A 13,134-nucleotide genomic window follows, 5' to 3' on the forward strand; every position below is an offset into this window, starting at 1 on the left:
GAACAAGAGGGATGAGCCTGGATACACGGTTACAGTTCCACAAGCGGAGGTACCCAGCAGGCACCCAGCAAGCTGCTCAGGTCAGAATTTAACTGTTACTTTCACAGACAGCAATCGCAGGGCATGCTCAAAATTCTCAGGTGGATGGAAATAGCTCTGCCTCAATACATCAAAAAAGCACAGGTGTCCAAAGTCACCATCTCTCAAATTATTGCTTACTCAACTACATAAACAGCAGAATACGGATGACGGCAGGGATCTATATGGATTGGGTAAGTCACTTCCGATACCATGACTCCACACTAATGACTACAATGATCTTAAAGACAAAGCTAAGTACAATACACGCTAAAAAAAAATTCCTGTAAAAGCAAATGCGTAGAAAATAAACTGCCATCAAGTATAAGGAAAGCACATCGGCACCAGGCTGCAAAGGGACTGTTGCGCAAGCGTCGGAGGACAGAAACAGGATTCGCAGATCCAGTGGCTCTGGTGCAACAGCTTTCCAAACCGCACTCCCATTTTACGCGTCTATCAGAGTCCCCAGAAGCACACAGATACTTCACTGTCTGGAATTTGATGTATGCATACATGCAGTACGTGTATACTAAAGATTAGCCAGCGTATACACGTCTGTTACCAACACGCACACCTACTGAGCAATGCAAGAGGGAGCGAGTACAGAAAGACAGACAGAGGTAATTTCATAATATTTTAGCATTGCTCTTTTGGAGCTCAATGTTATTGCCGTGGGCTATTACGTCAAACAATATAGAACAAGCTTAACAGTATACAACAGATACACAGTAATTCCACAACTCAGCAGTACCCACTACTCCATTTGGCAAAATATTTATTTATAATAAATCCGTTCAAAAGCAGTTGGTCACAGATAATTCATTTTACATTTTTAGGCTCTAAGAATGCTTTTGGTAGAAGTAAATAAACTGTCTCTTTTTACACAGTGTACAAAAAGAAAGAGACATTGAAATGACAGTTAACAATAAAACACATGAAAACAGGAAGAATCGGTAAGACAAAGGCAAAAGCAATAGGAATCTGTCTGCGCACCGGCAATGCTGCCATGATTTTTACCCGTACAAATCCTCAGGCCCACTTAGTTATTATCCCCAGCATAGCTCTTAACTGCAGGTTTATGCTCCAGGAGAGGAATCTGATGCGATGTAGCAGCTCCAGTCACTCTTTCACAGTACTGCATGTCAACACTGGGAATGGTTTCTGATATGATTTAGACTGCACACAGTACTTTAATAGAAAAAAGTTAATTACTCCCACTCCGTAGTTCCTGGTGGCTTTGATGTCAAGTCATACATCACGCGAGAAATGCCGGGAATCTTCTTAATCTCCGCCACCATTTTTAACACAACCTATTGTGAAGAAAAAAAAAAAAAAGAAAATCAGAAGCAAGCACACAAAACAGATCTGATGAAAAGCTCAAAAAGAGGAAAACTTTCCTCACACTAATTCTAATACACAAGAGAGAAAGAGCCTATAGCTATTAGCTTATTACCACCAAATTAAGAAATAAAATCAACTGAAACAAAACCTCTAGCTTCACGATATCTGCAGTTGCATTTGGAACCTGCTCATTTTTGGCACTGATAATAAACCAGGGAGCTGATCGCAATACACTTCCCTCAAGGCAGCAGTTCTTCAGCTTCAAAACTATTTCTTGAAAGCCTAGCAGGAACATACGCTGTTATGAGTTACTATCAATCTTTTTCAGACTTTTCTCAGACCATCATCTCCAGCTGAACCACCATCGAACAAAAAGGAACAGCCTGCCTGAAACCCCTTTCAAAACAAAAAAAAGGGAGCTCTAAAGGTTAAAAAAAAAAAAAAAACAGATGGAAAGAGGCATCGAAAGGAAAGTTTCCACTGAGTTACTCTCCAGAGTTCACAATCAATTCATGTTAGCAAAAGTATTCTGGATGAGAATTTGCTGATCCTTAGAAGTTAGCTTCCTTAAAAGTCCCACAGTTCACAACAGTGCCACTTACATGACATGCTGTTTTATACTGCCAACAAACTAATGCATTGCTCTCCATGGAAAAAAAACACAGAAAATTTTTAATCAAATATGATTATTTTCCCCATAAATACAGGTATTCTCCATAACCTCTACTGTTTTGTTACCACATTATTACCTAGCTTTAAAGCGATCATTTTACATTTTGAAAAATGTGGGGTTTTTTGTTTGAGTGTGGTTTTTGTGGTGTTTGGTTGTTTTGTTCGTTTGTTTTTAAACACAAACTTCCAAGTCAAATGAATCCTTGTTTTATATAATGGAAAAGTTCACATGGTAACTTAACCTTGAATTTTTTCTTTTTAAATCGATAAGCTGCCTTAATGTAGAAGACTCCAGTTACATACAATTACTAAACAATACCCATATGCTTTTAAAATCTGCTTAAAAAAAAAGTCAATCCCGTTCTTCATCTGCATTCCTGGAGAGACAAAGAAAGTACTTGAAACTGATAAAGTTTCCCAGAAAAATATGCCTGAACTTGATTCCTAAATCCTTTTGGTGACCTAAATAAAACACACCACACTGAGATGCCAAACAGCAGGTTCCAGTAAAATCAGAACTGGCAATCAGGGGCAAATCTGTAAGTTAGGACATTTCCAACTACTAATGCAAAAAATTAATTTCAAAATCCGAGGAATGCTTGGGGTATTCTTTTTTAATTGATGGTATTTTGGCTCAACTCTGCTGGAAAGCCTTTAAGTTTGTCATATCCATCTGCTAGCTTCTCATTTTGTTATAGTTTTTTTTTTCCCAAAACACCACCATATTCTTCCTAACGAATACTATGAAAGAGACAAAAAATTGCAATAAAATCAATGTCAAGGTAAGCAATCAAAAGAGAGGGAAGAAGATCAAAATGAGTCAACTACAATACTAGCTCAAGTTGAAAAGAAACTTGAAAACCCATATTACCTCTTCTGGAACCTCATTACCAGGAGTTGCTGCAATACCAGTCATAAAATCACTTGTAATAAAAGTTCGAATAACCACAGATCTTTGACAGGAAGGTTGCTTCTGTAGGGGGTCCCGATCAAAATGTAACGGTGTCAGTATTATTGGCATCTGGCTAATTTTTCCGGCATAACCTTCAGAAAATAATAGTACAACATACATTAGTTTGGTTTAAAGACACAAGCGTGATAGAAGTTTTACAGAATTGCCCACCTGTACTTCAAACTATATACTAGAAGCTACATTTACATCTTCTGAGATCTTTTACCTACTGCTACCACACCCCAGATCACCCCACTCGGTGAATACACTAAAACTACTCAAATTGCCACTTGAAATCATCTCCAGCATTTGCAGGCACGCAGAACAAAACCAGATAATCTCCGTTATCCCTGGAATTTGCTGTGAATGCAATTTAAGATCTACTTTCCTTCTCATATAACATAACCATGGAGTTTTATCCATCCCCATATCAAGCCCAGTAAAAACCTGTTCACAAGTATCTGTGACATATTGAAGAGAAAGTTCTCAGGTATCCCTGTTGCCCGTGGTTGACGGGTAACTGCAGACAATCATCTCTCACTTGTGTGGGTTTTTTTTTTTGGTTGGTTGGTTTTTTGGTTTTGTTTTTTTGTTGTTTGTTTGTTTGGGGGGGGGGTTGTGTGTGTGTTTTTGGTTTTGTTTTTGTTGGTTTTTTTTGTTGTTGGTTTTTTTTTGTTTTTTTTTTTTTTTTTTTTTTTTTTAATATGTCCTTCCGAAAGCCAATACACAGATCCCTAATTTCACTGTTTAAATGATCTAAAAGTTTGAGACACAGGTGCGTGGCAGCCTGCAAAGCCCGTCTAACACTGATGCAGGCCCTCACTCTCTGCTTGCACTGGCTTGAGCTGTTGGTACAAAAAGTCTTTTTCACTAAATGGTAACTCAAGTCTTATTTCTGGGAGCGATTCGTTCACACAAAGCCAAGCATCGCCAAAAGTTAGCAAGACATCTACAGGTTTACAAACACGATTGACAGTGTTATCCTCAGCATTTTGAGGCTATTTTTGGACAAATTATGTTAAGACAGTCTTGCAAACAGAGTATGTATTCTCAAAAAGAGACATCCTTTGTAACTAGATATATACAAAATATAGGCAAGTCTGATGAACTGCTTCCTACACATATTGCATCTTCAAATGTAATTAAGTAAAAAAAATTTACTGAATTTCAGAACTACTGTATTTCCAGACTCTGCCTGCGTACCATATCACAGGGTGTTGAATGCTCCCTGGATGTTAACGGTTTGAAGTATTAGCATCTGCTAGCCTGACGCGATTAGGTTTACAAATACAGCTTTTACTTTAAGAAATATGAAACCACCACAGGTGAGCATCATCACTACTAGAAACTTAGTATTTGGGCTCCCTTCTTTCCACAAAACCCCCACGATTTAGAAACTATGTCAAATTTCTTTACACAGTTTATTTACTTCAGGTAAATACTGATGACTGAGATCAAAGAGAAGTAATTTGATCGACTTTCAGTTGGCTAACAGTACTTTCTGCAGAAGCTTGCACTGCAGTGAAGCATCACATCTGAGTTTTGTGATGTGTCAGCGGCAAGCCCCAATCCCCAAAAATCCCCTAAAATTAATTCTGCTAGCAGAAATCTAAAGGACAGGAATTGCTACCCTATCAGCTTCTACAACTTTCAGAAAAGGCTCTTGCCTGTCAACTCCATTAATTTAACTTTTTTGGAGATACTCAAGAAGCTTGTAGATTTTGACAGTACCACTGCAACTATACCCAATTAGGTTTGCAGAGATCTCGAAACAAGAGTCTAATCCATGAGATAAGGCGAAGTACCTACCAGACTCCCTGAGAATATTGTGAGCCTCAAAATCAGCTTGACGTAAAGTGCTGAGGACTCCTGTTGTCAGGAAAGTGGGGGTGACATCTGTAGGAGGTTCTTTGACCGGTGGACCGAACACATACACAACTCTGGAAAACAAACAGGATGGCAGAAAAACACATTTTGTGTACATTGAATAAACCAGATTGCCTAAAGACTGCATCTTTCATACCGCAGTGAGAAAATAAAATTAGGAAAAAAAGCATTTGATTTTGCTCCTTAGCTACTAACTAGAGCTTAATACAACTTCATGCATATACTCTATAAACATGACATGCGTACTAGCTTTGGAAGTCAGATGTATTAATTTATTTTGGCTTGCTACAGACTAGCAATAGCCCCAGTATTACTTATTCAAGAGAATAATCCTTTGAAAAAAAACAGAAATACTAACTCAGTGGTATCACAAAGGGTTTTTTTCAATTTTACTTTGACGTCAGTAAAAGTTAAGATTATTCTAAGAAAGCTACTTAATAAGGGTTTACGATTTCTACCTTCTCTCCTAGTGGGAAATCCTCAAAAAATACCATTAAATAGTAAAGCTTACTGTTAATGAATAGTTGTGTTTTCAGCACAGGGCACTAACACTGCAATTTATAAGTCTACATAACTATACCTGTAATAAAATATCTTGTGAATTCAAACCAGTCACATCAGCTTTGTCTACCTCATTCATTGTGTCTCAAATGTTGCAGAACAAAAAGTAAAGTACAATATTGTCTGACTGGCCTCATACAAGGATTTACTATGACATATTCACACAAGTTATTTGAGGTTGTAGATACAAACCAAGAATACTTGTCTAAAATCCAAAGCAGAAAAATACGCAAGCTTTACATTCTGTATTTTTGTTTGTAATAGAAAGTCTGCAAGCATAGCTGGGCAGAAGACCAACTATTTCAGTGCACTCCTCAAACTGCCAGCTTCAGTGTCCCTATAAACAGCAATGAAAGATTCTGAAAACATACCCTGGTACAGCAGAACTCCCAGAGATGTGGGATATTCAGGAGGGCAGTATTAAATCCAAAAGAGCTTAAAGACGACAGCAATGCTGTAAATCCAGCACATACTTCGAAATTGCACACGCAATGCTGATTTTATGCCTTCTTTTGTTCCCTCTGCATTTAGTGTTTAAAGAAGTATCTTGCAATTCAAGATCTTGCCTTTAAGAACAATACCTCTTTCAGTAGGTGCCGCTTATGTGACAAAATTAAGTTTTGCTATAAGCAATTATATGCAGTTTCATCATAAAGCCTATGGCCACGCAAGGAGGATATATATTCTCCAGAAATTATTTACTATCTACGCAACTTCAGCTGCTAGAAAAGTTACGGAATCAAGCAGCTAGAAAATGCATATTCACAAGAGAGCTCAATTAAGATTAAACTGCCCAGCATTGGAGCTTTCCTACATGCCATTAGAGCTGACAGTCCCACATAAATTCCCTTTTGACACAAAGCAAAAAAAAAAAAAAGAAACAAAATACCGCATGACAGCACAACTCATCAGCAGGCTTGGAATCTTTCAGAAAAGATTTTGCGTAAGTTACGTTGGATGCTGTCTAATCAAGTGCTTAAAAAAATTAGGAGATAGGCTATCAATTTCTTTTTCACGCTAGCAATTCCAGAAATAAACCTATGTTCTGATTTATTGTGTATTTTTAACCTCTGTATGATACACCTCTCCAACACACACAAAAAATTATACCATAGATTAAATAGGAGAACGCTTGTGCATTCTAAACTTCCGTATATTAAGTAGATTATTAGAAATAAAGAAAATTCAAAATACTTACCTGTTTATGTTGTGGCACATGCGTGGTATGAGCCTGGCAAGAAACATAAGAGACTCCCAGTGTGGGGCATCTTTACTAGAGATCCCACAAACATAGCTATATGAACGACAGTCACCCTATAAATTAAAAAAAAAAAAGCAAAACCACAATAGTTGAATGTGAACTTTGCTGCCAAAATAGCTCACAACACTTTCCCATTCATCCTGTAGGTTACAGGACTATATTTTGTGCCAACGTTTAGCAGACACTAAGCTGTTGAAATCAGTATGCTGAGAGGTACCAAACAAACAAGAAAACAGAGTAAGATGACAAACCTCTCATAAGCTAACAAGGGCGAATAAAAGATAAGATTTAGAATGGAAAGATTCATATAAGGTGACCGAGCATAGGGACTGATTGTGTATTGGCGTTTTCATGACACGATGTGAGGAAGGCTTGTGAGAAAGTATAGAAATCTACTGCTGACACTGCTGTTTAAAACAGTAAAAGTCGACTGCGAAGAGTTACAGAAGTGATGCACAAGATTAAGCAGCTGATATTAAACAAGATATGTAATTCAATACTGATAGTGCAAAGAAAGGTACTTTACAGCTATGACTACTCAGTAAAGAAATCTTCCGAGTTATTGCATGCAATGCCATGACAATGCCAACTCAGCATTTGTATTTGGTTTGTATTTCTGTCGCCAAAGGACAGTCCACAAAAATGCGCATAGCATTAGCAAAGGAGCGAAAGGAAAGAAAACACTACGACACTGCACAGATTCAAGTGTTCCCAGATCCTGAATAGCCTGCACGGCTCTGGTTCCTTCCCTCTCAAGGATAATGATATAGTACAATTTGGAAAAGTACAGGAAAGGGCAACAAGCATGTTCAAATGTAGGAAGCAGGGTTTCTTGACAAACTTAAGTGTAGGATTCCTGACCCTTAAAGGGGGCAACAGGATTACAGCAGAGCTCTACAGGATGATGAATGTCATGGACAAACTGCCTATAAATGACCAGCATTATCCAACCTTAATGATATCCTCAAATACAACACCTGGCATTTACTCAAGTGTCTATTCAGGTATCTTGACACCTTTGCACTACACCAGCACCGACAAATGACAATAACATAGGTATCACAGTCACTTGAAGTTTATGTTCTTGAGTCAAGCCCTTTATTTTCAATCTAAAAGCAGCAATTATTATGCTCCACTGCAGCCTGCCACACTGCTAGGAAGCATCTTTCAGAACACCCCTGGAATGAATCCACTTACCTGCACTCCCACAGTTTTGATTGGTAACAAGAAGGCATTCAGTGAATGTAGGCTTGTAATCTGCATCAGCTTCTCCTGGTCTTCTTCAGTTGTACACGCTTTGACTCTCTGCAGCAAAGTATGTGGCTGTGCAATGACACAGAAAAATAAATTTTAATTAATTAAAGCCCCCAAGCACTCAAACAGAACTTATACCATGCAAATAAAATTATTATTTAAGTAGCTGTTTGCTTAAATTTAGTCCACATTTACCCCTTGGAACTATTTAAAAAATACCTTTCATTTAACAACTCAATTGCAGCAAAAGCAGTTTTATTTGATTGGACTGCATGTAGTTTAAGCTGAAACTCTCCAAGGCCATAGGTGAAGCTCTTTTCCTATGCTCATTCTCTTTTTTCACAAAGCTATACTTTTCATTTTTGTTGTTTACATCAGATACAGAACAAAGCAATATCCTGTTATGCTACGCTACAATTCTCAATTTTCAAGGAAATACTCCCTTCAGTGTTTTGGAAGTAATTTTGAACTTAGGACAGAGCAGATCTCTGCTAACAACTTTCCAGCCCCCTGCACTTTAGGTCAAGTGAGCTTACAGAAATCATGAAGGTCATAACAGAGACTGAAAACTTAAACATTATCAATTAAAAACTTCAGGTTTCTGTTCAGGACATCTGGCAAGCACTAGTGCCTCACTCCTGTGCTTTCATTTAGACATTCAGTGATTGTTAGGGCATGCAAATCTAGAAAGTTACAATTATTTCAGGGAGGGAAAAATCTCCAGAAATCCTCGTCTGCACAAAATTTAGCTAAAACAAAATTTATTTACTGTTTGAAAGGTATATAAACTTCCATTTTCCAGAAATTGTTTAACACTTGCACCAGTCATGATGCAAAACATTTTACTGCACTGTACTGAATGGCTTCAAGTCAGTTGTACTGGAATGCATTACTCCTTAAAGAGCACAAGTAAGTAGTTCTAAACTTCTAGCAGCTCAAACTTCATTGCAGGCCACTACAGAATGATCATACTACTTTTATGCATATTAGAATTCAGCAGTTTTGTTACCTTCTTAACACTTGCAGAAAAATCTGCAACTATTTTCAAAATGTTGTTTGTTTCAGGGAAGTCTTTGCACACATAAGGCTCTTCAGCACATATCACTCTGATTGCTAGACCGGGACCTGCAGTGCAAAGCGGAAAAGACATTAAATAACAGGAAAGCTGACTTTCATCTCAAAATGTGACAGCATCTGGAACAGCAGGTCAATCATTGAGTACAGCACGCTTTGCCATTGTACCTATACTTCAACTGTCTTAACACCCTACAAGACAAAAAATACACAATCACTTTATTCCAGAACAGTATTTCCATTCAGTACATTCAAGCATTATTTACCTACACCTTACACTGGCTGGTTGTTTAAAGCAGCTGTTAGTGGCGATGAAGTGCAGTGGATGGCAAGCCAAAGTGAACAGGAACCTCCTCCCTCCCTTTGCTAGGCGACTGGGATGAAAGAATTGGTTATAACATACAGTTGAGTCTCCATTGTTTTTGAAGACCTCGATAGCTATTTGACCTTTAGGTACTTAATACAAAAGCACGTGTAATTTGCTGGAAATGTCTGAAGACAGTTTCTTGCATTTCATGAGATGATGCTGCATTAGCACAACAGCCTATGCGCTCTGCCAGCGACTACTACACACCCTGCAGGACAATTTTAAAACATATGGAGAGAAAAAACATACACCACTTAAAAGGACGTGGACTTGGCTATATCACATAATTTCATGTTTTCTGGTGGAGAACTGTTGTCATGTGTTGTTATCCTCCTGTTGTTATTGATAACTGTTGTTATCCTCCATTTTCAAAACAGCAAACGCCCCTTAAAAAGGCAGGCAGATATAGGCCATTATTTCAAGCAAGATACATTTCACAGCTCAGGCAGCATTCAGCTGCACTTCACTGATAATTCTTGGTTTGGCATATACAACTAAAAAGAAACAAATATACCTAAAGGCAAACTCAATTATAAAACTTTTCCTTTAATCTCTATACATAATAAAGTTGCTCTCAAATGTTCTTTTCCTGAAAAAAGATGCTGCTCAAGTAAAAACTAAAAAACCCAGCAGTTTTTTCCTGTTTAGAGGTAAATTTTATCCTCCAACATAAATTTATTCTACAGATTAAGTATGTTCTAAACAATACTGATGTGATCTGTAGGCCTTCGCTAAGTAGCACAGACCAACTCTCATACCTGGGAAGGGATGCCTCGAAACCAGCTCTTCAGGAAGACCAAGTTCTCTCCCTAGCACTCGCACTTCATCTTTGTGAAAGTCTTTCAGCGGCTCTATTACTTTGCCCTCAAAAAAAGAAAAAGCAATTTACACTCCAGCTTATGTATTCAAACAAAAAGCCTCAAATGTTGAGGTTATGGCAGTCAAACTGGCCTGCATTTCACAGCATCGGCTGCCAAGACTTGCATAAACACTGGAAAGAAAAGTACATGTGAATGTGGGCTTTGTGGAAACAGTCGCCGGACAGAGGCTAAGACAAGGAAGTTCAAGTTTGTGCTAGAAGTATCAGTGGCTAAATCAGTGTCAATATAGCTGTAGGTCAAGTCTGCTCTGACTGTCTTCAGAAGTTCAGACCTTCCTTCTCTTCCCTAGATGTTCAAACCAATCTAAAAGCCTTGAAAATACTTTGTACAGTATTAGAAGTGTGGTCAGTAATGAATACCTTATCACCCATGCTTGGGCACTTACTAATAACCGAGCACCTTCCAAAGGGGTAAATATGTAATGTCTCACAAATTCTTTCTTATTTTATAACACAGTTAGAGAATCTACCATTCTAACGTCAGAAAAGGCAAAACAGGGCAGTCTCCTACTTTTGCTTCATAAGCTAATAGTTAAGAGCTTTGCACAAGAAAGGTATTCAAAAAGCTCTTCTGGACTTTGGACTAACAGACCAACTGGGAGTGCAATTAAAGGGCTTGGGCTGCTTATCTTCAGACAGTTCAGCCTCCTGTGTTCATATCATCTTCAACCTCCTGGTTGTCATCCATAGATGTCCATGTTGGGCCATTTCAGAAAGATATGTGGGTCCTCAAATTGCCAACTGGCAAACAGATTGTGTGCCACCAGCGTACCACTGGCAGACAGACCATCAGGTTACTAGTAACGTGATGCAGAAGCTGCATAAGAACAAAAAGAACTCATCCCTGGAGGCACCTGAAGGAACTTACCCTAGATTTGAACTCGTTTAAATGTAGTATTCTCACACTCTCTCAAGAGAGGAGAATACTAAGCTTGCAGTGCTAAATGTTACTAGATGTTCAAGAGAAGAATAATTTTGGCCCTCTCTCTCAACAGGAGCCAATTATCTTTTCACTAAAGCACTGCCACTGCTCTTGCCTGAATCCATGATGTGCCAGATCTGGACTATCAGTACCTAAAGGTTACCCATTCCCTAGCATTCAGACTAAGATGCAACAGAAGGAGCAAGTGACCCATTACATCATGAATTCCAGCTGAACCACAATAGAGTTGTCTGAGAAGTCTTAAACTACTCTCCTGCTAAAGGCATTTGGTATCGCTCTGCTTCCTTGCTAGGATGCAGGTTTGTTTTGAGTGTTAAAATGTAAAAGAGCAAGGACACAGCTTGCAGTTGAGAACACCACTGTTCACACTGAATGAATCCACGTTCAACCTGTTGACATCTTGCTCAGTAGGCAATGCTGGACAATACTCAAACAGTTTTGACTACTTTGGGAATGTAGCTGCTAGAAAGAAGTGTAATAAATGGAAACATTACAATAGAATCTAAAGGGCCTCGTCAGAATAGGGTCCCATCAACACGGGACAGTTATACCAGCAAAACAGAGAAGTTGCTCATTTTTGATACTCAGCTTCATATCTGTGCAAACCAGAAGGATACACCACTGTCCTCATTTTCATTTACCTCTTCTCTTAACTTTCGAATCAGCTCCGTGTCATTATGATGAGTTTTGATGACTTCAGCTTTGCCACTAGCAACAAGGGAAGCACTTTCAATGAGATCAGGTCTGAGGGTACCCTGAGCAAGAAAAACTTCTTCAGGTTTCAGATTCATTTCTCCAATAACTTCATTGGCAATCTATAAGATGGAAAGAAAAAAGAAAAGCGTTCCGATCCACTTTTTGGTTGTCAAAGGCCTAAAGGAAGACAATGGATAGCCTGACAAACACTACTGAGCTGCAAAAGCACAAACAGGAAGACTAATTATGTCACTAGCCTACTGCTGAAATAGCCCTATAACCCCATATTTTGTTGAACAAAAAATGGAAAAAAATATCTTCAGACTACAGGAACATCACTGCCTGTTAAATGTTGTATTTTCCCTGCAGCACCAACACTGATTGCTGACAGATGGAAAATGGCTCATCTTCAGCAAAGCAACGGAAGCATGCCCCAATTCGCATTACCCATCAATTAGGTGAAAAAACATTGCATGGAAGCTTATGCAACAGAAATGAATGACCAACCACCATACTATATCTAAATGCGATGGTGGATCTCGTACAATGCTTGTGAAACATGTTATGACCATTGGTTGACTGCCAAAAGTTTCAGGCTTAGGGTAACGTCCCAATGGTTTCTTAGGTCATCCACAACTGATGAGACCACCGACGCCACCAACTGCACAGTGCTTTAGAATGAAACAGTCTGACATAGAAGATGTTATTTAGAAATAATTATCATTAAAAAAAACCCCAAACCCTAACTAACAAATATTTATAATCATTACCTTAACAAAGGTGTCACCAATAATTTTTCTCTTTTCTTCAGGACTTGTAGTCATATTTAAGGTCTTGCTAATTCTTTTACGTGGAGTTCTGTCCTCATCCGAGATGGGCAGAGTTGTTGTACCATTATAGAATGAATGAGCTGCATTCACCACTGCATGAAAGTACAGGAATTTTTTGGCAAAGCCAGTAAAGTTTTTTATGCAAGGTTGCAAAAAAATAAGTTTCATTCTATTGCTTTAAAAAAAGAAAATAAAAATAATTCCAGTCCTTTGACTATTAAATAGGGCTGTTCAATACCTCAAGAATTAATTATAACAAGAGCATTTTATTTCTTATTAACCTACTCTAGAAGTCAATTTTTTTCGTATTATGAAACCAGGCAACCATGTGAAATTTC

General features: G+C 38.3%; 1 protein-coding gene across 1 annotated transcript; it reads right to left on the reverse strand.

The window, feature by feature from the left end:
• Window positions 1-838: 838 nt before the first annotated feature.
• On the reverse strand, window positions 839-12,888 carry GMPS (guanine monphosphate synthase; the record flags this gene model as incomplete). Its single annotated transcript, XM_009699124.1, has 9 exons — window positions 839-1,388; window positions 2,963-3,135; window positions 4,853-4,983; window positions 6,690-6,805; window positions 7,950-8,075; window positions 9,016-9,131; window positions 10,206-10,311; window positions 11,912-12,085; window positions 12,737-12,888. Coding segments are annotated over 9 exons (1,196 nt in total), but the record flags the coding sequence as incomplete, so codon positions are not given.
• Window positions 12,889-13,134: the final 246 nt, after the last annotated feature.

This window comes from Cariama cristata, unplaced genomic scaffold (assembly GCF_000690535.1).
Source record: "Cariama cristata isolate BGI_N322 unplaced genomic scaffold, ASM69053v1 scaffold18284, whole genome shotgun sequence".
NCBI classification, from domain to species: Eukaryota; Metazoa; Chordata; class Aves; order Cariamiformes; family Cariamidae; genus Cariama; species Cariama cristata.